Source organism: Lampris incognitus, unplaced genomic scaffold (genome assembly GCF_029633865.1).
Source record: "Lampris incognitus isolate fLamInc1 unplaced genomic scaffold, fLamInc1.hap2 scaffold_54, whole genome shotgun sequence".
NCBI lineage: Eukaryota > Metazoa > Chordata > Actinopteri > Lampriformes > Lampridae > Lampris > Lampris incognitus.
In genome coordinates, this window is record NW_026611504.1 from 982842 (window position 1) to 1009250 (window position 26409).

Here is a 26409-nt window from a genome sequence, read left to right on the forward strand (position 1 = left end):
CCTGGAGCAGGCTGGTTAGAGTCAGTTTGAGTCACGATGGTATGTTATCTGGGTGTGTCAAGGGCAGGTCAGTAACAAAGGATGTTTGTGCTGAGGATCCGCGGAGTACAGAAGGCCAGATAGAGACATGGTGCCTGGGTGCATTAGGTTAAAGGACACATTAGTATAAGGATACATTAGGTTAAAGGACAACTGGTAAGTTTCTGTCACATGCGTTACTACAAAAATTACTCTGTAATAATGGATTATGAAGAAAAAGGGTTACCTTATGACTCTCAATTGTGCTATTCTGAATTATTACACAATAAAGGAAATGATAAAAAGGAACCCAACATTTTGAACTTCATTTTGGAAAAATTCTGTAATATGCTGAATGGGGAAAAACCTTAGCTACTTTCTCTCTGTCGCTTGGTTGACACAGCATAGAGGTACACTAGTTTCTGCTTTTGAGGAAATTAGAGTAAATGTGCTGCTTTCATCCGGGAATTGGTCCTGTAAAACTCATTGCAGCATTCAGGAGCAATGTGAAAGTGGCCTTACTTGCATATTCTCTTGTCCTGAGCCAACCAACCCCATTACATCTCGACTTACATTGAGTACATTGGTAGAGAGCAGAAAAAAGAGAAAAACAAGCTTCTTTTATATGGCTACTTGTTTAGTTCTCATCATATAGCCATTTTATAATCATGATTTTTTTTTAGTAGGAATTCTTTAAACAAAACATTTTAATATCATGTGTGCTTCATTTCCACTTTAAGCCTCCGATGGGGTTTGGCCTATGAAACATATGTCTTGCATATGCAGGGGTTGAGAGGCACAGGTTAATTAATATCTGTTGAACTGTGTTTGGGGCTGGAAAATCCCGGTGCGGCTCAGCAACATCAGGACATCACGGTGAAATGTCCTTGTCAGGATAGTGTAGAGGAACGGATTGGCACAGGAGTTGAGAGGATAGAACAGCACCAGCAAAACCTGTGAGGACAAAGTTTTCCCATTAATTCATCCTGTCAGCTGGATACATTGAAATTGTGCTGAATTCAGTTTTCAAAAACCTTAGACTGTGTGACTGTGATTAGTGGTCGGTGGAGGGCTGCAGACAATCCGTAGAAGGAGACAGGGAACAGGCACAGGAGGTTGGTGAAAATCAGCACAGCCATACGTTTTGCCATACTGGCATCTTGTTTGCTTGACTGGTGCTCAGGGTTGTGCACCATGCAGTAAATGTGGAAATAGCATACACATACAACCATGAAAGCCAAGATGTTTAGCGTAAGAACAGAGACCACATAGACTTGAGCAGCAGATGTCTTGGTGTCCATAGGCAAGCAGACACTCACCTTCTGGTAACTGCTCACACCAGCCAATGGGAGCAGTGCAAGAATCAGGCAAAGCAACCAGCCAACGAGCATTACCGCAGCTATGTGTCGCATTCGCAGTTTTTGCTTGGATCTCATAGCAAAAAAAATGTCATGCCAGCGTTGAAGGGTTATTGCAGTTAATGTGTAGACAGATAGTTCACTAGCAAATATTGATAATGTCCCTGCTAGGTTGCAACCAGCTCCTGTCTGCCAGTCAATGGCATGATGGTAATATTGAGAGCGAGTATAAAGGTCAACAGATCCAATAAGCAGTAAGTAGAGTCCCATGCAGAAGTCTGCAAACGCTAAGTGGCAGATGAGGAAACGGGTTATAGACAATTTGTGGTGGCTGATCAGCAGAATGACCATGACGAGAGAGTTAGCTAGAATAGCTAAGAGACTAACAATCCACACAAACACCCTTAGGAATCCATGGCTCATCACATCCTCACATGGGTTGAAGGCATCAGGAAGGGGTCTGCAGGACACCTTGAAATTGTCCATATGAAGTTTATTGCAGAGTGCATAGTCAAATCCTTCATCAGGATCCCCCATTGGTGAGTCCACATAGAACAAGCCCCTCTCTTCTGAGGGACAAATGGAATATTGATGGTGATATGGCTTTTCAATGTTTTCGAGATTGTCACTGTCATGTAGATGTGGATCCTGATGAAATGGTTTGTGTCTCTGATACCCCGGGTAGAAAGTTCCAGAAGATTTCTGCAGTTGCTGTCCCACACCAGCCCTGGTCAAGTTGCATATAGCTGCCTCAGTGTGTCTTGAGCACAGATGGCAAAAATTGTTCCTTATAAAAGAAGTACTTAACACTTGTATTAGAAATGTACCAAATGCAGCGGAACTTTGAGCTTAAATTGATACAATTCTCAAAATGAGCTTGAAAGTCTCATTAAACAACTCCATATTATTTTGATTCTTGTGAACTACATCTCAATAACAATGCAACAAATTCAGTGACAAACATAATTTGTCTTGAATAATACCAGAGGTAACCATGCATAGTGTGGGAAAATATGTGAGAGGACCTTTAATTCTATTACTCACCCCCTCCATCTTTTCAGGTTTTTGAGGCCACAGCAGTGGCTGTGGAAGGTCAATTCAGCTTTTTGCAAATGCAGAAAGGCTGTAAGAGGAGGTAGTTTCTTGAGGGTCCAAGTGTTTTTAGCTCGCAGTTTTTCAATGAGCCCCAGTCCTATTGAAGGCAAAGAACTCACTCTAGTCTCTGAAAGGTCTCTGGGGAGACAGAAAGAGCAGAGCTGTGTTCATGCCGTTACAATGGTACTCCTGGCCTTTTGTTAAGTGTACAATTTGATGTCAGTCTGTTTTGTAGTTCCAGTATTGAAATATTGTCTGATTATAAATTAAATGATGAAAGAGACAAATGGTCAGAAACCTGTCAATGGTTATTTGCATTTTATTTTTGGCTGTTTATTTTTTTCTTTATAAAGTATGATTGGATTGATATTGATTCTTGTTCAGAAATCTTGTTTAAACAATGTACGTTGACTCACAGGAGTGTTGGGCCGTGAATCACACCAGAAAAAGCAAATTCATCTACTCTCTCCAAATCCACATTCTTGTTAAGATACCTGAAACAAACAACACAGAAGCAGGCAGAGGAAGGGTTTTAGTTGTTGTTTGAATTTTTGCAACTGATAATTCTCAGTGACATTTATTCAGGGAAACTTAATCAAGAACTGCGTACACTTCTTGGAGTCTGCTCCCATTGAAGGCATAGTGCTGGATCTCTTTCAAGCCATTGCCATTCATTATACTACAAAGACACACACACACACACACACACACACACACGTTCAGTTATAAGTCTGAAGCAATGCAAATACCATACAGTACCACGAAGAGTTGTGATGCCATTTAGTTGTGGTGGCAAAGTGCGCTGATTTTATTTGATATAAAATATTTAATGTGTTTAAATGGTCAGGTATGCTTCATCAATGACATTAGACCTAGTTGCATTTGGTTGAAATATTGTCCAATATAATTAATATGTAAATGACTCTGCATTAAAATGATGCAGAAAAATATCATTAGGAGTGAAATGTGGTACATCAGGATATACTGTTTACTTCCGTAGCTATTAAGTTATACCATTACATGGGACACAGTAAGAGAACATGTTTACTGAGTTTAAGTGATGCCGTTCAAAGCTGACTGAAAACCTGAAGCCCTGAAATCCTACTTTTTAGATGAAAATAAAGCAAAGGAACATCAAAACCTGGACTTACATGGTGAGATCATTGTCGCATATTCCGTGGAAGGAATTGGCAGGTATCATTTCAATCAAGAGGTTATCCACTATCTCTCTGATGAGGAAACAAACGTGAACATTGATATACCACTGAGAACATTTAATACTATGGTTAAAATGCGAGTTGCCAGTTGTTCCAATACCAATAGTATACAACAAAAAAAATCTATATCTATATCTCTAACTCTATCTATCTGTCTATATGTCTAAACTTAGCACAAAAAGTAAGAAAATGTGTGTTTGGTAGATTATTTCTCTGTTGTAAAAATGCTTCTTGGCAATACATCTTATATCAGGCAGCTGACGGTCAGCACCTGGGGTACCAGAAGCTCAAAACAAGAGTCAGTAGCAACTGCAAAATAAGCTGTTTGGCATTGGCAGAGAAGATTTGGCAAATTTCTCATGGGCGCAACCCACATACTCAGCTCTGCTGCACATCCCACAAATGCATGTTCCTTACACATGTGGCCCCGTTTAAAAGGGAAATAAACAGACTTTATATATATATATATATATATATATATATATATATATATATATATATATACAGTTGAGCGCTGCTAATGCATTAGCATCAGCTTTTAATGCATTAGCAGCTGATGACTGCGCGATGCATGACACAGGCCTGTACTGCTATGTATTAAAACTTTTTTCCCTGCCTGCATCTGTATTGATATTCCGCTCCTCATTAGTTGAGCACTTATAACAACACCATTGACAGTTTCGGAAGAAAAAAAACCGATATATATAAATATATATACACACGCACATATACACAAAATGTATACATGATACGTACAGTAAAAACTCCTCTTGTGTGGATTGTATGTTGTAAATGACAGGAAAGGAGTATAGACCTGTGTTGAAAATGCCGCTGTTTCAAAGAAAACAGTAGTTAACAAAAACAGTTTTTTACAACTAGTTAACTATTTGTTGGGTCATAGTATAAATCAAGAGCATTACCACAATCTATGTGGCATTTACACGGTGTGATAAACACGATAAACTCATGCAGACTCACAACACAATATTTTACTCACAGATACTTTAAATTAGGCAGGTCCTTAAATGCTTCTGGGTCAATCTGCGATAGTGTTCTGAGACTTCTTATTTCTCTGTTGGGCACACACACACACACACACACACACACACACACACACACACACACACACACACACACACACACACACACACACACACACACACACACACGCACACACACAAGGTGTGTACGAAGTGTGTTGTCTGATGTGTTGTGCTGTGGGGGCATTTTGCTGCCATGGTTTGGGTCCCTACGACCCCTCAGAGGGAAGGGCCACGGCACATAGTGTAGAGTTATTCTGAGTGATCCCCTTCATCCTGTGATGACACGTCCCTGTGCTGATGAGACTTGTGTCTTCCAGCAGTGCAATGGCTCCATCCACAGGGCATGAGGGGTCAGTGAATGTGTGATGACTATCAACATATGATTTGGACTTGACACTGCTACGGGACATTTTGGACCGAGGTGTAGACTGCTTTTATTTGTCCTTGCCTCATATGCATGTCTCACACAAGCAAAGGAACGACATTACCTTTCTCAGTGCCACATAACAACAAGTAACACACAATAAATATTAAAAACCAAAATTACTCCACAAACCTAGACATCACAAGCACCCCTGACACGGACAGTGAGGAAGACGGTCAACAAGTCATTTTTTGGAAGGTGGAAGTGTTCAGGCTGTTGAGGAACCTCCCAGTCCGAGGAATGCAATACTCTCCACCACCATCACCAAAACACCAAACCAGGGAACCGCTTCTGGGAGATGGTGCTGAGCTCCAGGGACTGGCAGCATCTAGGCCAAGGCATGGAGCCGATCCGGCAGCTCGCGGTGGCCCAGCACCTTACTAGGACATTTGACGTTGGGTTTTCCTTTCATTTGTAACCCATCTGTATGTTTCTTTGCTACTCCACTGACTTGATCCCCCCCACCCCCCATTAGCGCAATAATGGAGACATATACACAAAGAGCACATACTGTCAGAGCAGGGTCTACCAACCCATGAACACTTGACCTCTTTTCAGCCAAGTTGAAGAGCTGGAGCTGTGAGGGCTCTTTACACTGCCCTGAAAGGAACCGGTCTCGATAAGTCCAGTCAGCACGCCGAAACATCACATTCACTGTGTTTGCATAAAGTTATTTAATGCGAATAACAACAGAGACAACATTAGATATGGCCATTGGTCTCATTTTCTGTAAAGGTTAAGACTTCATTTGATACCGAGAAAGTAATTTCACTGGTAATAAGCACACGGTTAATCAGGGTACAAAGTGATGGTGTGGGAATGCCTTAACTTCAACTGTACTGAGCCTGCAAAGGGTACTTACATGTGCACTATCAGTGGTAGATTGTGGAAAGAATGCTTGTCCAGATGTCTTAAACCCTCATCGTCAGAGATGTAGCTGGGAAAAACAACAAATCAAAAGCTAAGACTACATTCCTCACGTCAAATTGTAAAACCAATATGTTTAGCTTTTTTATTTTTAGAAAATACATAATTCTTTAGCTTTGCCCCGTATTGCTTTTAAGCAGTTCTAAATTGTTTGTTTCCAGCAGCCGAATATAAGCTTGTATTTCCAGTTAGACATGGCTTTTTATTATTTTGTAATTGCCAATTTGGTAGTAAGCCAGTGAATTCAACTAGCAATTAACCAGTTTCACATTTCTCAAGATCTTAAAAAAGATGCATTACTTCTCATGATATATCACCATTCTGGGTACAGTATCTATACCCTTTTAGCGTCATGTGCTCTAGTTATGTTTTCAAAAAATGACTGCAAAATGTTAATTGTACTGTTAAGTTAACAGTACAATTTACGTTTTGCAGTTTATTTTATTATTATCAGTAAAATCAGACTTTGTTCTAAAATGCAACTAATGCCTGGCAGGCTGAGCTATCAGGCTGCAGCTTGATTATTAAGAGAAAGCAGCATCTTACATGTGTGAAACGTTCACCAAGTTAGCAAAGGCATCTTGGGGGATGGAGAGAAGTCGAGTCTCTACCAGCCACCTGAATGAGCACAACAAGTCGCAATGGAGCGAGGTAGGTACGCATCTCTATTGTTTTAGAGCAATCATGGCTGAACAAATCAATAATGCAGTGTGCCACCAACTTAACAGACTATTGTCTCTTAAGATTACATTCTTGATCAAATGTTCCGGCAACTTACACCTCCTCGGTGCTGGGATGGAAGCTGGGTATGACGTCAATATCAAAGCATGAAATTCCACGAGTCTCTGATTCGCATTCGCACTGAGCCGGGCACCACTCCAGCAGAAGTGTGCTTTCAACACTTGTGATGAAGACGACAACCATGCCAACTAAAGCTGACATTATCAGATGCACTTTGAAAGCAGTGCTAATTCCAGAGTTCCCTATTTATACCGCGAGCAATGAATAACCGATCCCGGTTCCGTGCCGTCTGGAAAGTAAATCTTAATGAGACGAGACGGCTCCTCTCGACAGCAATGCACCACGTGACCTGCCTCAGCTCTGTCAGTCAGGGAGGACGAACAAGAGCGTGAGGAAGAACGACCTAGTCTGGAAAATCCATCGACCCATGGCATATTAAGTAATTGACTTTAATTTAACTTACGAGCCTAACGAAATACAACATAGCTGTTTATTTATAATATACAAAACAACTCTATGTTTCTGGCGGCCGTTGATTTTGAAATGTTTATTTTTGCGGTAGCATAGTTTATTTATGTTGATCTCGGCACAAAACGACTCAACTTCAGTTGTGTTCAATTGATTATATTAAATGTATAATTTAAATGATTAAGCTAAGAACACAGTTTAAAAAATTCAGAGGTAAATTAAATATTAAACACAGGTTGAAAGGCTTACATAAATTAATCATTAGTAAATGAATAATATGAAACACTTCAATTGTTACTAATGACTCAGTAAATTTAATAATTAAATGAGTTTCTGTAATACACAACAATTTGTTGAGAATATTACAATTTTACCTACATTTGGAGCATTAAAGTTATGTTAAGCCAGTTCAAAGACACTAAAAGATGGTTATGACAGCTCACAAGGTAATATGGATACAGTCAAGTCAGTTTTTATTGGCTAAGGATGATCACATATAAGGAATTTGACATGGTATGTGTGTCACGTCCCTGCCTCGTCAGCCCCGCCCTCGTCAGGCTGCTCCTGCCTAACTCATCTGGTTCATCGATCTCACCTGGAGCTCCTCCAGAGCTCACACCTGACCGTAAAAATACAAATTTAATAGGTGTAAAAGTGGGAATACAGCAGTAAAGGGTCCTGTTGTACCAATTATTGCAGGTGTAAAAGTATGAATACAGCACAGGTCCTGTTGTACAAATTATTGCACAAGTTAATAATTGCATTGATGGGTGCAAGAGGACAAACTGGATGAGTGATCATAGGATGGTATCACACAGTGGATGTGAACAACATTGGAGACTTTACTGAATAGTATTAAATAATATTATTTATGTCTTAAAAAAATTGTGCAATGGCTTTGGAGCAGGCCTCGAGGTTTATTTTCCACCGCCGCATGAGTTCTTGAGGAAGGTTATCAGTGTCCAGTTTGCCTTGTATATTGCAAAGCATTCCAGTATCCACATGTGGGGTACTGAGTTGTAGGACTTTTTGTCGGCAATCCAGGAAGTGCTCAGGCTGATCCATCTGGTCTTATAGTCTTGGGTGATTGATATATCAACCAGTAGCTGGTACTTTGACCCTCTGGTGTTGTTTCCAATGCCGTACAGTTTTGCTCATGTACCTATTCAGTGTAGCTGCTATGATCCCTGAGAGGATCTTCCATGTTGTTGAGAGGCAGGTTATTGGCCGGTAGTATGAAGGTGCTGCACCCTTGTGGGGATCTTTCATGATCAGTATTGTCCTGCCTCTGTTAGCTAGTCTGGGTGAGACCCTGATGTTTGCAGATGGCTCATTTGTGCTGCCAGGCATTCACGTGTGCTGTTACCTTCTTCATCCAGTGGGCGGACATGATCCATTGGTTCTGGTGCTGTCTGGCTCTTCATGCTTGAGACTCGCTGTTGGATGTCTGCTGTTGTGACAAGGATGGGGTCTTCTTGTAGGAGGCTGCTGGGGTCTGCTCTTAGGTCCACCAGCCACAGGGTAGTGGTGTTGTGTGACAGGGGTGGATCTTCCGTGGTTGCATGCGGGGACACCTGCCCCCCTTCTGATTCTTCCCTCGGAACAACTGCTCTTATCTCAAAAACTGGACATTGCACAGCTCGTATTTTTACATCGTGAGTGTCAAAAGAAGTTGGCAAACAATTTGATATATCCTGTGTCTGAATCGAATGAGAATTGAGGATGTTAAAGTGATGTAGAACAGCGAACATGTGGAGGATTTAGTGTGTCAGAGTGTGTCATATATGGTCATGTAATGTCAGTAGGCCGGGAGCCAGGACCAGCCCTCAGGATGGTTTCTGCTACCCTTTTTTCACTATTATTTCTTGTTAGCCTATACCTTGGGCCATCAGAAGTTGATAACGAGCACCCCCAACTGGCCACAGGGGGCCAAAAACCCAATTTTTGGGCCATGTTCCTGGCGAAATTATGTATATGCAAATATTAAGGCACTACAATGGCATAAATAGTCATAAAAGAATGAAATTTGGCAGAGAGTATCCTGATACATAGGGGGAAGCAGGAAAATATGATTATGGGGCTTGTTGCAACTCAATTTTAAGATATCACCCACACCATCCCCAAAAACACAATAAAAGTACTGTCCACCTGACAAATTATCATCAAAATGATTATTCTTCAGCACTTTATGGTGAATATGTATGCCTCACTTGTGTATAGACAACTTCCCTAGTTCTTAAGCTTCAATTTGAGCTCAAGATGACCTTTCTATTTCAAAAATTACTCTTGCTGTGGCCGAAAGTCTTCTCTACACCTCAAATCAGAGAACATTTAATTTTTTAGTCACTAGCATTCCAAATGGGGGTAAGTGCATTTTATTGCATTTAACAATATGTTCATATGCACTGCTTACTACTGCTATCTGAAGTGAACATGAAAAGTGAATACTAAAGAACCTGTAGGAAAACAACTGCTTTTTAATTGTGTCTCATAGGCCTATAGCAATAGTAGAAGCCAACCACCAATAGAGTACAGTAAACATTTTTTATTATAATTTTTTTTTAGAAAACAGATGGCTTTCATTTTATTAACAACAATGAAACATTGATTCCTACCCTCTTACCCCATCCAATCCCACTGTCCCCAAAAAAACTACACAAAATATAGGCAAAGGGAGAAACAACAACAGAAGAAGCCAAAAATTCACCTTAAAAAATAAAAATAATATAAAATAAATCATAATTGGTGGTTCACTGGGATAGTGCGCGTACCACAACACTAGTCCCTAACGCATCAGCATGGGTTTGAATCCGGCCCACTTCCATATGCTGCATGTCCTCCCTTCTCTCTTTCCCCACTCATGTCTCTTTCAACTGTACTATGTAATAAAGCTGAAATCCGAAAAAAATCTAAAAAAAATAAAATCTAAATTGCATTTGATATCTTAATCATCCCCATATTCCTCCTCTTCTTCATCATCATCCATGTTAGTGTGTATTTCCTCAAGGTCATCCTCATCTGTCCCATCTTCTTCCAAGACATCAACAAGGGCCTGGGGGATGACGTCACCCTCAAACCACAGAGGTTCTAGCTTGCCATTGTCATTTACATGAAACCCATGGTCCAAAGGGGATGGGACTTCTGGGTGGTTTTCATGAGCCCTTTTCCAGATTCCTACTTGGTAGTTCACTCTCTTTATGTGCTGCAAAAGGACTTGCTTGCACGGTGGAAAGGTGGAAAGGTCAATAGAGAGATCTTGTCGCAGCTCGAGGCTTGAGCCACATATTTTCTTGACCTTGACCTCTCTTGCCTCATCAACCTGCTTAACTCGAGGACCAAAGCCATAGAGGCGACAGGTGAACTCTTCGGCACCACTGAGGACAAGCTCATCAAGCTCCCTAGAGTTCCCCACTGCAGTAAAGATCTGAATGAACTTTGAATTCTGATTCAGAATCTTGATCGGTCGCACCTTTCCTTAATTGTCAGCCAGCTGGTTGATATTGATCAGCTTATTTCCCATGTCAAAGATGATGTCAAGTGTGAATGATTTGGCGTAGTAGAGGAGAATGAAGAAAATGTCGGAGTCTTTTGCTCTGACTCTGACTGTTTTGATGTGAGGCATTTTGGTTTAGAAATAATTTATGTAGTGGATCACCCTCACATCAGTTTCCTCATGGTTTGAACAGATCTCAGGTAGAAGTTCTTTTGATATTAATCCAGCATGACATTCTATTTTGAAAGCTTGACTAGCCTCTATGAAGATGACAGGCCTTCTGAGGATCTCTTCCATCATATCTGCAGAGCTCCAGTGCTCGAGAAGTAAATGAATGAATGATTTCTTGTTTTCATCATTTGTGAGGAAAACTTTGAAATCTGCAGGTCGATGAACATTCAGACCACTAACTGTGAACTGTTCCCCACAACCTCTACGATCCCTCTCAGCTGATTTTGGTAAATGAAGACGGTCTGCATAAGCGTCTGTGCTGAATACTGTTTCAACTGCAGCAGGTAGACATTTGAAGGTGCGCTCTGATATAGTCTTCATTGTCCGGTGCACATCGTTCATGTAGAATGAGGAGTTTCCATCTTGAATGATAGCACAGTGGCTAGGTGAGGGGAGCTGTGCATTCTCAGCATCTTTGATCATGTAGTTCATCCCTTGTGCCTTGTTGGTTTTTGCAAAGAAGCCATCGATTGTTGAGATGGAATATGGCGTCAGAGTCAGGGGATAGCACATCAGGTCAGAGATGCTGATTTGTGACCTTAGTAGCTGTGATTTGATGAACATCTGAAAGATAAATCCACTTGTAGCCTTATACTGGATTACTCTCTGGTTTGATGCCATAAGCTTCCTTTTAGGTGTTGTGGAAGACATTGTCTTGAATTTGTTTCTCTTGATAGGATTAAAAAAATGACTTTCTTTGTAAGAAGACGATCACGGATGAACTCTTCTTTTTGAGTTTGGCCATTTTTCAGAGCATTCAGCACATCAGAGCGCACCTCTTCTGGCATAGCAGCGCCTGAAGTCAAACTTGTCAAGGGTTGAGAAGTCTCAAGCTGAAATGGGTTGATGAAACTCTGAAATGCTTCTATTGTTTGCTGCACTTGCTCCTCAGATCGATTGATTTCACGTGGTCTTAGATCTCTTTGCTGCTTCTCTGAATGCTCACCTCGGCTGCTAATCATATTCCACATGGCCTCTACAAACTCTCCTTTAGCATGGGCTGTCAGGATGTGACGTTGGCTGGCTTCATAATTGCTGGTGATTCCACAGATTCCAGCTGAGTATGTTCCAGAGCCCGAGTTTGATTTAAGCCATTTCATAGCTGTCTCCTCTATTGTTTTGTCAACGTGGCAGTGGTTGCCTGGGATATGTGATCTGGCTACACTGATTGCTCCAGCGTGCAAAAGTTTCTCTGAACCAGGATGTGTTTCCTCAATGTGTTCAAGAAAGCATCCAAAGTATGTGAGGAATCTAGCATAATTCTGCTGATCTGAGCAGAAAAAGAGGTCTGGCATGATGTTTATGGCAGCTTTGTACCCATCACAGTCATTCATTTTGATTGCACTGTTCATTGACAGGACACGCCAGATGCAGTCCATGTATTCCATCCAAAACCGGCCAGTTTCTCCCAGCTCCCCCTTTCTCACTCTTTCTCTAAATGAATTGTATTCTGTTATGTGGTGAGATATATCAGCCGATGATAGAACTTCAGTTAGAGTAGATTCATTCGGGGTATGTTTTTCCAGAAAAAATGTACCTTCAGCTGAGAGTGCTCCATGAGTTTCCAAATACTTGTCATAGAGGAGTCTTTCAAGACCTTCTAGCATCGACTTGTTCATAGCTCTGTCCCAATTCTTTCCATCAGTGACCCCAGCCACAGAGCCTGTGGTGATCAGTTTTGCTTCCAAAGCCACTTCGACCCATCCACTCACTCCCTTGACAGTATCTTCGGCCTATACCTTTCAAGTAAGCTCCACAGCAATGGAATGTACCAGTGAGGATGATGTGCTTTTTATATTTTTTCAGGTTCATTCCATATTAGAGGGTAGGCTTTCATGCAAACACCTAGGTCAAATGTACTGATGGTGTACTCTTGTCCAGCTTCAGAGGATGCGACTTGGCTGCATCTAAGGCATTCTTGAATGGTTGTCAAGTCGGTTATGGGAGCATTGATCATGGGATAATATCCAATTGTGGTGAGGCATTTTGGAGAATGGCCAGTAACAGACACCCAACCTGACAGACCAGGGATGTGCTGATCGCCGGAGTTGATTTTACAAGCAATGACCCACATTATATCACTATCTGATGATTTTGAGTGGTATGTGGATGTGTTATTTGAATTGGATGACTCCAAGTTAGCTGGTTCAGATCGTTTCCGCTTGTAGTAAGTTGGCAACTCCTGAGCAGGACTTTTAAATGATCGTTGTTTTTTTGGAGGTTGAGTGTTCGGATTAGTGTAGGCTGACTCTTGTGTAGGCTGTGTTGTGGTCAGGGCTGCTGCATCTGCACAGGACCCTTGATCTTGCAGGTAGATGCCTACAGCGGTATGAATGGACCCTGCCCCATATACATCTGATACTAGCTGATCAAAATTGTCCCAGTCACAATGGAAGCCTGCCCCATCAGGTTGTCTCTTGATAACATCTGAGTTGCTGATTAATGAAGCACTTTCCACAATTGAATTTGCCAGAGCCGTTTCAAGTTCTATTGAGTATGTGCAGGAATCACAGTGGCCAAGTCTATTTATCAGAGTGGTGATGCTCTTGGATCGGAAGAGATGGCGTAGTGTCATACATAGTAAGATGTGTTTCTTCATTTTCCATTGACCTGCTCTGCAGATGTCTTGAGAAATTGATGATGCCAGATTGTCCTCCCGATATGATGGCTTCCTCTCACCGCAGATTAGGTTTAAAACAAATTGGAAAACCTCAGAAGGAATCTCCTCTTTTGGGTCAGGGAGATCCTGAGCTCTAGGAGGCCAAGGGAGTGGTTCAGAATTTTTGAAGGCTTTTAGGATTTTCTTGTGAAGATCATGGCTGATCTCTTTACTCCAATCAGTAATTCCCATCTCATAAACTGAATGCACTGTCGTCTTCATAGATTCTTGGGATGTACAAAACACTAATGTGTCTTTGTATGGGCAAGATGAGAAGTCGATAATATCTTTGAGATCAGGACAGCATTCGATTTTTAGTCTCAGGTTATGGCTTGTTATCTGAGCAGGAGCTTCTTCTCCAAATTGTCTCAAGGTTTCATTATACAAAACAGTAAGATGAGCAAGTTTCACAACCTGACCCTTTTGAATAACTTCTGTTTTTATATGAACATACACCCCATTGAAAGCTTTACCGATCATTCCCTTCTTTGTAGTTATTTCATCCGCTGCAGCTGTAGTGTCAGGCTGAGGTGCTCGCTTTACTAAGTACTGCTTGCGACAGCAGTCATGAAATTGAGCCTCCTTAGCAAATAAATCAACTCCCTGGATTTTGCACAACAAATCTTCATCACCTAGTTCCATAGCTTTTTGCTCAATATTTTTGTATGCATTTGATTGGAATTTCTGCAAGCTATATCTATTGCCAGAAGCTTGCTTCACTGTGCCACTTTTGCAGAATATGCAATAATTTCCAAACAAAACGGAAGAATCCACATACTCACGTGTTGGTCTAGTAGCGTATTTTTCTGCTTGACAATTTCTTGCTAAAGCATGGTTAGCATTACAGAAAAAAATGCGTCAACAGTTTTCATGATACCCACAATCAGCAGATAATTCACCAGGAATTGAGTCACAAACATCTGGCATGCCACCACAGTCAGACGTTTGTGTCAAAAGTTTGTTTTTCATGTCGTGGATTTCAGTAAATGCATTAAGTGGATCAGCCTTAGAAGAAAAGGCTATAAACTTAACATTTACTGTCCCCTTACAACCATGCAGAATGCAATTTCCCAGAGGTGACTGGGGCGGTGGCTGTTTCTTCTGCTTTGAAGAACTCTGGCAAGGTGTCCAGTCTTCATCATCTTGTCGTCTCTTTGGCATCTTGACTGATTCATATACTGTAACAATGCAACCATCTTAAAATCAGTATTGCAATAATGAAATAGGGAGTACTATTCAGTGTGCCAATTCACATTGACTCAAATATAATGCTTTGCATAACAATTATTTCTCTTATCACCTCAAATGTGCAGACTGATAGTATTCCAACTGTAGCTACAACACACCTCATGAATATTGCAACCTCGCTAGCTTGATTGCAAAATTGTGCTTGCTAGCTAGCTAAAACTAAAGAGACTAGCTTAAATCATGTTAAGTTTGTTAAATATCAGTTTAATAAATATTCTAATCATTGTTACAGTGCTTAGTCACTGGTCTAGATCCTAATACATATCTTCAATCTGTGGTGGCCTTGTGGTATTCAGGCTGCTTCTGATACAGCCCACAGTTACCATGGCAATGGAAATTATATATATCTGCTTCTTTCATATTTGAGGTACTGTAGGCCTATAGTGAAGACTTTCGGCCACAGCAAGAGTAATATTTGAGATAGAAAGGTCATCTTGGGCTCAAATTGAAGCTTAAGAACTAGGGAAGTTGTCTATACACAAGTGAGGCATACATATTCACCATAAAGTGCTGAAGAATAATCATTTTGATGATAATTTGTCAGGCGGACAGTACTTTTTTTTGTCTTTTTGGGGATGGTGTGGGTGATATCTTAGAATTGAGTTGCAGCAAGCCCCAGAATAATATTTTTCTGCTTCCCCCTATGTATCAGGATACTCTCTGCCAAATTTAATTCTTGTATGACTATTTATGCCATTGTAGTACCTTAATATTTGCATGTACATAATTTCGCCAGGAACATGGCCCAAAAATTGGGTTTTTGGCCCCGTGTGGCCAAACGGGGCCGAGTTGGGGGTGCTCGTTATCAACTTCTGATGGCCCAAGGTATAGGCTAACAAGAAATAATAGTGAAAAAAGGGTAGCAGAAAACATCCTGAGGGCTGGTCCTGCCTCCCGGCCTATAGTCTATGGGACGCACACCTCCCGAACAAATGCTCATATCTCAAAAAATATACATTTCAGGTCCGATATTTCTTCTTCTTGAGTGTCCCGACAAGTTTTCCTACAATTTGAGGTATTATTTTGTGCATACGTGTGTAACCCTGTGGTTAAATTATAGGCCTTAGATATATTACATTGCACTATTAGATAAGAGTTTGGCCTATGTTTGTTATTTTGTATACCTTTTGAATATGAATATATTATATTGTTGATATTGTTCTGCAAAACAGTTGATTACCAATGTGAAATGCATTTGCTTTAGTGGAAACTTACCTTGAATGTGATTGGTTGAGAGGGCAGCGGAAAACGTCAGCACGAGCAGACTGGACGGAGAGAAGGAGGTCTCTCGTCCCTTGTGTGAGCCAAACGGAGCAGTGTGATGTCGAGTTGTTATATGCTATTTTGCGGTGAGAGAAATGTAATTGAAGTTTAGTGAACAGTGATGTGTGCGGGTGTCCGACCGAGACCCATCCTGGGAACTGTTTGTGTGGATTGTGGAGACAAACTGACTACTCGTCAGTCCCATATGTGTACCCAGCTACGTTACGGAGCGAGCTAGCCAGTCGGTGTTCATTGCTAGCACAGCAAGACGCGCGAATGGACTGGAGGCGGTAAGGGGCTCTCCCCACAGTGAGTCGGGCCGTCTTCTAGTTTAGCGAAGTAACGTTATCAGTACAGTGTAGTGGTGGGTTCATGCGACCATCGAGGAACGCAGAAGGAGTCGTCTGTTGCCGTGTTGGGCTGCCGAGGCGAGCGCACGGTTCGACCGTGAGATGGTGCTAACGGCTAACGGCTAACTAGCCAGTTAGCTAGGAGGGCTGCCGGCCTGACATTCGCTGCGGTGGGAAACGCGAGACGAAGAGGAGCATTCATTCTTTGTGAGTACAAGCTGGATGTGCGGGCTTCCAAGGGGAGCGAAGAGGGCTGTTTAGGGTCCCAACGTACCCGATAAAGAAACAGGCCTGCAACTGGGGGTTGACTTTCTTTTATTTTATTGCCGGCTTAGTTATAGGGTTATTGAGCTGTATGCTAATGTGTTAGTCTGATTAATTTGTGTATATCTGAATGCAGACACTTGTTAGCCATTGAGGCTTATCACTTTCATTCATTCTAATAATTATTACTCATAATACATTTGTATATATAATTCTATGTACCTGTGTGAGTGTGGATTATTCATGTGTGTTTAATCCTGTGGTGTCTAGGCTATGGTAAGTGACTTGTTGAGACAACCTTAAAGGGCTAGTCCACCATTTTAATATAAGTTACTCGGTGACACATTGAGGTGTCTAGACCATGTTAGATTGCCTTAAAGGGGTAGTCAACCTTTTTAGTTGGAGTTACCAGATGGCACTGTAAGACATTTAGAGCCTTTAGAACATACTTTAAACACATAAAAAGCGAAGTTAACATACCTCAATAGTTTATTGGATACCGAGTTGTATAGAGAACTCAGGAGCGTTGTCCTTGACAGTTAAAAAGGATAGGTAGCGCTACACGTGGAAAATTGCACGAGAAGCAGCGAGTCAAAATCCTTGTGGCCAACGCGCAGTTCTGTCCTTCGCACTCTAAATTGCATTAGGAAACTTCCTGGGCGAAATTCCAAATGGATTGTTTGCCATTAACAGAGGCAGGGCAGTGTACCAACGCATGATCTTTTCCTCAGCGCGCACACAATGCACAGCTGGCAGACCGTGAGGACATATTTGCTGAATTCAAACAAAAAGTGAATTGGATTAGAATTGCTGACTGCATCTTTAAGTGTCGTTTCTGTATTTTTTAACTGCAATGCCAATTAAAAAATAAAAAGCATTACTGTATCTATCTATCTATCTATCTATCTATCTATCTATCTATCTATCTATCTATCTATCTATCTATCTATCTATCTATATATATATAATCCAGTGAATCAAGTCAATTCTTTGAGAAGCCTGTTTCATGCCATAAGCAATCATCAGCTGCCAATTGGTTAATTCCCTACCATTGAGTTTCATATATATGTGTGTTGATGATTCGTTTTCTGCCACACCAAAGTGACAGAAAACGAAGCATCATCCCAAAAAATAAATAAATAAATAAATAAATAAATAAATAAATAAATAAATATATACATACATACATTTGCTTGCTGGTTGTCCATCGTGCCCGATGATGACCATCTTCTTCTACTTGTGGGTCCTTTGCGGACTCAGATAGCAGAAGATACCTGCGCAGAGATGGTTTTTAAAGTGGCATGGGGGGTGCGCTTCTCCCAACGCCACATGACTTGATTGTAGAGGAGATGGTTCCGATGGCAAGGGGGATCCCTAGACGACCGGCACCTCCACACAACTGCAGGGGGCTGCCGGAAATCCAGTTTTTCAGAAACTGCCTCGAAGCGTGCCGCCACAGCTTGCATATTACACATTACATATTACACACATATTACTGGGATATTCTGGGTTCAGTGTAGGGATATATATATATATATATATATATGTGTATGTGTGTATGTGTGTGTGTGTGTATGTATGTATGTGTGTGTGTATGTGTGTACTTATGTGTGTGTGTGTATGTATGTATGCGTGTGTGTATGTGTGTATTTATGTGTGTGTGTGTATATATATACGTATATAAACTCAATATTGTGTCGTACTGTTAGAATGAAGGGCAAGTAAGTTTTGCTGTTAAGCTAGCAGGGCTGCATTAAGAGGATTTTGTACACAAATAAAAAAACTTTACTAATGATATGTTTATTTAATTTTATTTTTTTACTTTTAAAAGCCTATAACATTTTAGTAGCCGATAAAAGGGGCCACAAATGCCAACGTTGCCAAATTGGCAGTAAAACTACTTTTATTAACCAAAGGTTAATTAACTACTACTTTTATTAAACTGTGTTTTATCACGAAGAACCATATAGAATGGGTAAATTGCCAATTTGACATATTGCATTGACATTTTGAGTTTGGATGTCTCGACTGTTCGAGATTGTATGTACTTGGACTGCTGTCCAAGTATATACAATGTTTTCAATTCTGGGATGATGCTCATCACTATGTTATGGTTCAGTTAAGGCTATTAAAGCCTTGAGCCAGATTGGGCCCGTCATCCACTTCCTAATGTGGGCCAGATCACATGTGTGGTGTAGTTTAGGGTAATTCTAGGCGAATTACGGATGTTGGTCTATCAGCTACATGTGGGCTACATAGGGACATAAAGCCCTTTCTATACAGATATTCTGCACTGACTCACCACACTTTAACGCGGATATACTATTTCCTTGTAGATGATATACTTCTCCACTCCATAATCTGATGTTCGTTTAACACAATCGTTGTATCTGACCATGCTCTGTTATTATGGAAGTAGTCTTTCAAACTGTTGATAGCATGCGACCACCTTGGCGAGTAAACACTCAATTGCTTAGTGATGAAAACTTTATCAAAATTACTTCGGACCTGTTTTGTTTGTTGTTTTAAATGAATGGACCGAGACCTTTTCCAAATTCACGCCGAAGCTTTTATTTATCCCTGTTCGTACGTCCCAACCTCTGACCTCAGCACGTCACTAGCCTGCAACATAACATCTAGGATTCTGGGTAACGCAGTTCATAACAAAGGCATATAACAACACACCTTCCCTTCTTAAAAAAATAAAAAATTAATTTCCTTAAGGATGAACAGCGTGAAAGATCTTAAAATACAATAAACTTTTTTTTACATCTCATATACTTTCAATTAATCTGTCCGGTTTCTTAATAATCCTTTTCGGTCTGCTGCATGTTTCAGCAGATGCTTTGACATCAGGACCTGCAGCAACTGTTTGCTTCGGTAAACCAGAACAAACCTGTTGATTGCTGGCATGTCCCACTGGGTCTTTAGAGGTGTTTTCATAGGTGTCACTGTTTTGATTTGGTTCTTGTGTTTTGAGCAGACTTGGACGATTGCGTCTGAAGAGCTGTCCTTCCTCCGTCCTTACAGTGTGTAATGTTATGAAGGTTGTATGTCGGATGAACGCTAGTAAAAGCTACACAGTTAAGAACCTACGAAGTCGGCTCGTTCTTGAATTATTCTTATGTCAGTAAGACAAGGCGTCTACGGACATTACATGGTGTCAGAATAGTCTGTGTATCGGAACACGAGTGGTCATGCCGAAGTTTAATCCGCCGAGTGAATTCAAGTTTGACTGCCCCGTTGAATGGCGGGAGTGGAAACAACGGTTTTCGCGCTTCAGGCTCGCGACAAAGCTGGATAAAGACGACGGGGAGATTCAAGTGAGTTCGCTGATTTATGCAATGGGCAGCGAGGCTGAAAAGATATTCAGCTCGTTTGACTTCGCGGCGGAGGGTGATAAAGTGGACTATGATATCGTACTGAAAAGGTTCGACGACTACTTTATTCCCCGCCGTAACATCATACATGAGAGGGCGTGCTTCTATCAACGTAGCCAGCAGCCAGGAGAGACAGCGGAGATGTACATCTGGACATTGTACGAGCTGTCTGAACACTGTGAGTTTGGAGACAAGAGGGATGAACATATCAGAGATCGTCTGGTAGTGGGCATAAAAGACAAAGTGCTCTCCCGTCAGTTCCAGCTCACAGCGGACCTTACTCTGGTGAAAGTCATTGAACAAGTGCGCCAGGCGGAGGCAATAACAAAGCAGCTCAGCCTCCAAGCTAACCAACCAGAGGCCCAGCTGGCTAACGTCAATGTTGTCCGATGGCGGGACGAACGCCAAAACAAAAAGGGCGGACAGCGTCATGGTTGCAGCAGACCTGCAACCAACAAAGTAGATGAATGCGGGAGGTGCGGCAAGACGCAGCACACCGATGAGCGGAAGTGTCCTGCAACGAACAGTAAGTGCAACAAGTGTCATAAAAAGGGACATTGGGAGCGTGTATGTCACTCTAAAGCGGTGAGAGAAGTCACTGAAGAGGTTAAACAGCTGTACTTTCTGGGAGAAGTTGGCAAAGAGAGCAGTCAGGAAGATTGGACTGTTAGTTTAACAATAAGTGATGTACCAATAACCTTTAAAATTGACACGGGGGCTGACGCTACTGTTATCAACCAAGGGACATTTAAAAAGCTGAAGCCAAACATAAAACTGGGACCTCCTGACACATGCTTCATAAGCCCAGGTGGAAACATCAGCTGCATAGGACAGTTTCAAGCCACAACCAACTACAAGGAGAAACAATACTCCTTTCCAGTGTATGTGATCAAGGGGAGAGGCAGCTGTCTGCTGAGTCGTCCAGAGGCAGTGGAGATGGGTCTAGTGAAGCGGATGAATGAGGTCAGTGGAGTTTTCGGTTCAAGTGGACTGCTGAAAACAGACCCAGTGAAAATAGCTCTGGTGGAGGGTGCCCAGCCATACGCGGTGCATACAGCCAGACGGATACCGCTGCCACTTGTACCACTGGTTAAGAAAGAACTGCAGCGCATGGAAAATGAGGGCATTATTGAAAAAGTGACTCAGCCCACAGAATGGTGCGCCGCTATGGTGCCGGTGCTGAAACCGAACAAGAAAGAGGTTCGCTGCTGCGCTGACCTCAGGAGGCTGAATCGAGCGGTGAAACGTGAGAAATACGTGCTGCCCACTATGGAGGAAATAATGCCAAGGCTCGCAGGGTCAAAGTTCTTCACAACGTTGGATGCAGCAAGTGGGTTTTACCAGATCCCCTTGCATGAAGACAGCAGGGGGCTCACCACTTTCATCACCCCATTTGGGAGGTATGCTTTCTGCCGCCTTCCATTTGGTATAACGAGTGCTCCAGAGATTTTCCAGAGAAAGATGGCGGAAACTCTGACCGGGCTAGAGGGCACAGAGGTGTACATGGATGACATCCTTATACATGGAGAGACTGAGGAAATCCATGACCGGCGCCTAGCAGAAGCGCTGGGGGTCATTGAAACAGCAGGTCTCAAACTGAACCAAGCGAAATGCAAGTTCAAACAGAAACAAGTCCGCTTCCTTGGTCATATCATCAACGAGGCAGGCATCAGACCTGACCCGGACAAAGTGGCCGGAATAGAGAACTTTCCTCAGCCCCAGAACGTGACGGAACTCAAGAGGTTCCTCGGGATGGTGAACTATTTGGCAAAATATGTCCCAGAGCTGTCCACTGTAGGTCAGCCGCTTTATGGACTGCTTAAAGCAACGACAGAGTGGCTGTGGGGACCTGCACAGAACACAGCATTCCAAGACCTTAAAGCAGCACTCGCCACCGCCCCGGTACTCACCTTTTATGACGTCACTAAGGCTACGGTGGTGTCAGCAGATGCCAGCAGCTACGGGCTGGGGGGCGTTCTGCTCCAGCAGCACGGGGAACACTGGAAGCCCGTGGCCTACTGCTCCCGACGGCTGAGTGACGCAGAGACAAGGTACGCACAGATCGAGAAAGAGTGCTTAGCCAGCGTCTGGGCATGTGAAAGGTTCGAGAAGTACTTGTTTGGGCTTGACAATTTCAGACTTGTCACCGATCATAAACCACTAGTGCCTCTCATGAACAGCAAAGACTTGGATAATGTGCCCATTAGGTGCCAGAGACTGTTAATGAGGCTGATGCGTTTCAATGCAGTGGCTGAATACGCACCAGGCAAAACTTTAGCTGTGGCTGATGCACTCTCCAGAGGCCCAGAGCAGCGCTACGGAGATGGTGCTTCTCATGATGATGTTGCAGCGCACATTGATGCCATCGTGTGCCAGGTGCCTGCCACACCTCAAAGGATGCAGGAGATAAAACAGAGCACGGATGGGGATCTGCAGCTCCAGACAGTGTTGGGCTTCATCAGACACGGCTGGCCTGAGTATGTCGATAAAGTGCCGGAGACAGTCAGAGACTTTTATTAGGTGAGAGGGGAGTTATCTGAGGTAGATGGTTTAGTCATCAGAGGCAGTCGTATCGTCATTCCCACAGAGATGAGGGAGGTGATCTTAGACAGAATACACGACGGGCACCAGGGGATAGTTAAGTGCAGAGAGAGAGCTAGCCAGTCAGTGTGGTGGCCCAAAATGACAGAGCACATTACAACAAAGATACAGCAATGTCAATTCTGCAGAGAACACAGGAACACACAGAGAAAAGAGCCTTTAATGTCAAGTGAGCTCCCATCCAGACCATGGCAGAAAGTTGGCATAGACCTGTGTGAGTACAAAAAGCAAAACTACTTGATAGTGTCTGACTATTATTCCAGGTTTTTGGAGATTCTAAATCTACCAACAACTACTAGCAGTCAGGTTGTAGCTAGGCTGAAGGCTACATTTGCACGTTTTGGTATCCCTGAAATTGTAGTTAGTGATAATGGGCCACAGCTAGTTTCAGAAGAGATGAGGAGGTTCAGTGAGGATTATGATTTCATCCATGTGACTTCAAGCCCACACTACCCCCAGAGTAATGGACAGGCAGAGAGGGCTGTTCAGATAGCCAAAAGCATATTAAGGCAGGAAGACCCTCTCCTCGCCCTGTTGACATACAGAGCTACACCCTCTTCTTCCACTGGAGCCAGTCCAGCGGAATTGCTCATGGGTAGGAGACTCAGAACCACCTTACCCACATTGCAGCATAACCTGAAACCGGCCTGGCCTAAAGAGGAACTGATCAAAACCGCTGACGCCGCAGCCAAATCGAGGCAGGCTTTCTACTACAACCGCAGGAACGGCGTGCGGACACTGCGCCCACTGAACTCGGGTGACGCAGTACTCACCAAACTTGATGGACAGAAAACATGGACAATGCCAGCAGTTGTTCACAGTCAGAGCTCCACTCCCAGATCCTACATAGTGGAGACAGCTCAAGGTGAACATTACAGAAGGAACAGGCGCCACCTGTTGGCCACACCGGAAACACTCACCTTTGTCAGCAGGGATCCTGACCATGTCACTCCAGGGGAGAGTGGAAACATGGATGAGTCCCGAGCAGCAGAAATGCCAACTTCCACACCATATGTTACTCGCTCTGGCAGGGTGAGCAAGCCTGCAATCCGGCTGGATTTGTGAGGCGTATGGACTTGTGTACTGTGGGGGATTTTTTATTTTTTTTGTGAAAAGGGGGGTGGTATACAGGTTAGAAAATCATCTTAGAGGGGGAGATGTAATGTTATGAAGGTTGTATGTCGGATGAACGCTAGTAAAAGCTACACAGTTAAGAACCTACGAAGTCGGCTCGTTCTTGAATTATTCTTATGTCAGTAAGACAAGGCGTCTACGGACATTACACAGTGAATGACCGTGGAGCTACTTCTTGAAGAACAGTGGCTTTCATACTCCATCTGCGCTGTAGATGTTGACAGTTGACTAGGACCAGTTCTAGGTTCGTAGGAGCAGTTTATAACTAGCATCAAATGATTGCAGACCACAGACCAGGGAATAAAGTTTGAGCTGCCGGCTTGTTTTTATATAAAGAATTGTAAACATAGACAGAGAAACATACACAATTATACAATAACACAATGACAATGGATAAATTCCTTGAAACCTCTCGTTTTATGATTTAACCCTTATTAAACCACTATTTCGAGTTTCAGATATTTTAGATAGATATTTTAGCTCTAATTTAGGATCCTTTTAATTCTAGTTTGAAGTTATCTCTTGTTTGAGTTGACAAATTATGTTAATTTGTTTTATGTTCTATTTTGTTCTATTAGGCCTTTAAGTTTCAGTTCTAATTTCCATTAACCTAAGTTACTTAACCAGTAAATCAGAATGCCAAAAGTAACACACAATTGCATTACCCCATGAACAGTATGAATGAGTGATAAACTCGGCCGATACAGCAATTAACAATACAATATGAGCTCAACAATCAAAATCAATGATCAATGTAGGCTATAATCAGTCCTTTTTGGAAAGTCCGTTGTTGCTCCGATGAGTCCAACTGCGTTTTGCAGTAAAAAAATGGAAATTTCAGTCCTACCACAATCCAGGTGCTCGAATCTGTAGGCTACTGTCCTGAGAATGAGCTGTCTGCAGCCGCAGACAGACCACGTGGATCCAGCAGGTCTCCTATGGGTGGCTCGCCACTTGATTCCAGCTTGGGGTATGAAACACCAAGCGCGATCTTCCAATCCAAAGAAAAAACCTGGCCTGCATTATAACAGGCACATCACACATGCAAAGACATTAATTTACATATCTCTCAATAAAATAATCCAAAGAAAACAACAGAACTACCGATTGACATAGTCAATCTACCAACCGCTAAAACGTGACGCAGTTTAATCTCCAATGCTTGTGCACGATGCTACTACAGCCTGGCTGCATGTAGCTAGCTGTGATGCAGGTCAATTTCTGTGCTACTACACCATGCTGCTGCAGCCTAGCTGGAAGTAGCTAGCTAATCAATTCGGTTTGCACAAAAGAAAAATACATTCTGAATTCGGTTTACAAAAGAAAAACGTAGCTCCTCAATAATCTTTACACAAAATATGATCTAAAACATAAAACTGAGCTACTTATAGCTTTAACTATCCTATGCACACAGATATTGAAAACGGAAAAGTTTGGCTAGTTAGCAATTGACTAACCAAGTCCTGGATGATACTCGGACACAATACAAAACCCAGGGTCTGGAGGATGATTAAATCAAACAAAATACTCAATTTGGATAAAGAAAGAAACATTTGCAGCTCACTGCTATTTCAAAGTAGAATATTTTATCTTCAGCTCCCGTTCTAGTGGCTTCTCTCAAGCATTTGCCTGGAGTTCTGAAACCGAGCTAGCTCTGGAACTTTGTCCCTCTCGAGCAAGGCAGCTGATTGGCTAATCAGCACTGCACGCGCTGCGTTTTAAGAAATAGCAATCTGAACCAACAATATGAATATGAATTTATTGATACCATGAATTACTTATCTACTGTTTAGTATTTATTTGCAAAATTAATAATTATGATTATTTATTTATTTATTATGATGATTCAACTGTAATTATATGTAGGCTATTTTAACCTGGGTTATCTTGACCTGGGTTACACATCCATCAGGGTCCTCAATCCTGACTGTATCATGACTAGACAGTGGTGGAAGCTGCCTGGCTGTCTTGTCATAAAATGACTTCTGCTTCATATTTTGTTGCTATAGTTTTGTTCCAGTTTTGGATATTTCTTCTGCTTTAAGCTCGGCAGTGTGGTGTGCAGCTTTCGATTCATCAGCAACTCAGCAGGTGACAGTCCACATTCAAGTGGTGCTCTGTAGCTGAGTAGAGCGAGACAGGGATCTGAGCGAGACAGGGATCTGACTCACTGTCAGCAGCTTTCTTCAGGAGCTGTTTGAGAATGTGGGTTCCTTTCTCAGCTTTTCCATTTGACTGTGCATATAGAGGACTAGATGTGACATGCCTGAAGTCATACTGTTCTGCAAATTTCTGCCACTCTTTGCTGTTGAAGCATGGTCTGTTGTCACTCACCACTGTGTTTGGTATGCCGTGTCTGAAAAAATGGATTTTGTGTGTGTTATGACGCAGGTTGACAATGTGTTTGACAGCAATGCCATTTCAGGAAAGTTTGAATAATAGCCAATGACCTCTAGAAAGTATTTACCTTTGAGATGAAACAAAGCCCATTCCTA

At 42.2% G+C, this 26409-nt stretch overlaps 1 protein-coding gene across 1 annotated transcript; it reads right to left on the minus strand.

The window, feature by feature from the left end:
- Nucleotides 1-825: 825 nt before the first annotated feature.
- On the minus strand, nucleotides 826-26404 carry LOC130133956 (thyrotropin receptor-like). The gene is made up of 15 exons (XM_056302122.1): nucleotides 26382-26404; nucleotides 26086-26270; nucleotides 24830-24931; nucleotides 7818-7910; nucleotides 6861-7017; nucleotides 6629-6700; nucleotides 6018-6092; nucleotides 4686-4760; nucleotides 4445-4519; nucleotides 3623-3700; nucleotides 3082-3150; nucleotides 2888-2965; nucleotides 2421-2609; nucleotides 1053-2136; nucleotides 826-972 (listed from the first exon to the last, which is right to left on the minus strand). Exons 1-15 carry the CDS (start codon nucleotides 26402-26404, stop codon nucleotides 826-828), a joined length of 2502 nt encoding a protein of 833 aa, XP_056158097.1.
- Between the last annotated feature and the right edge of the window lie 5 nt (nucleotides 26405-26409).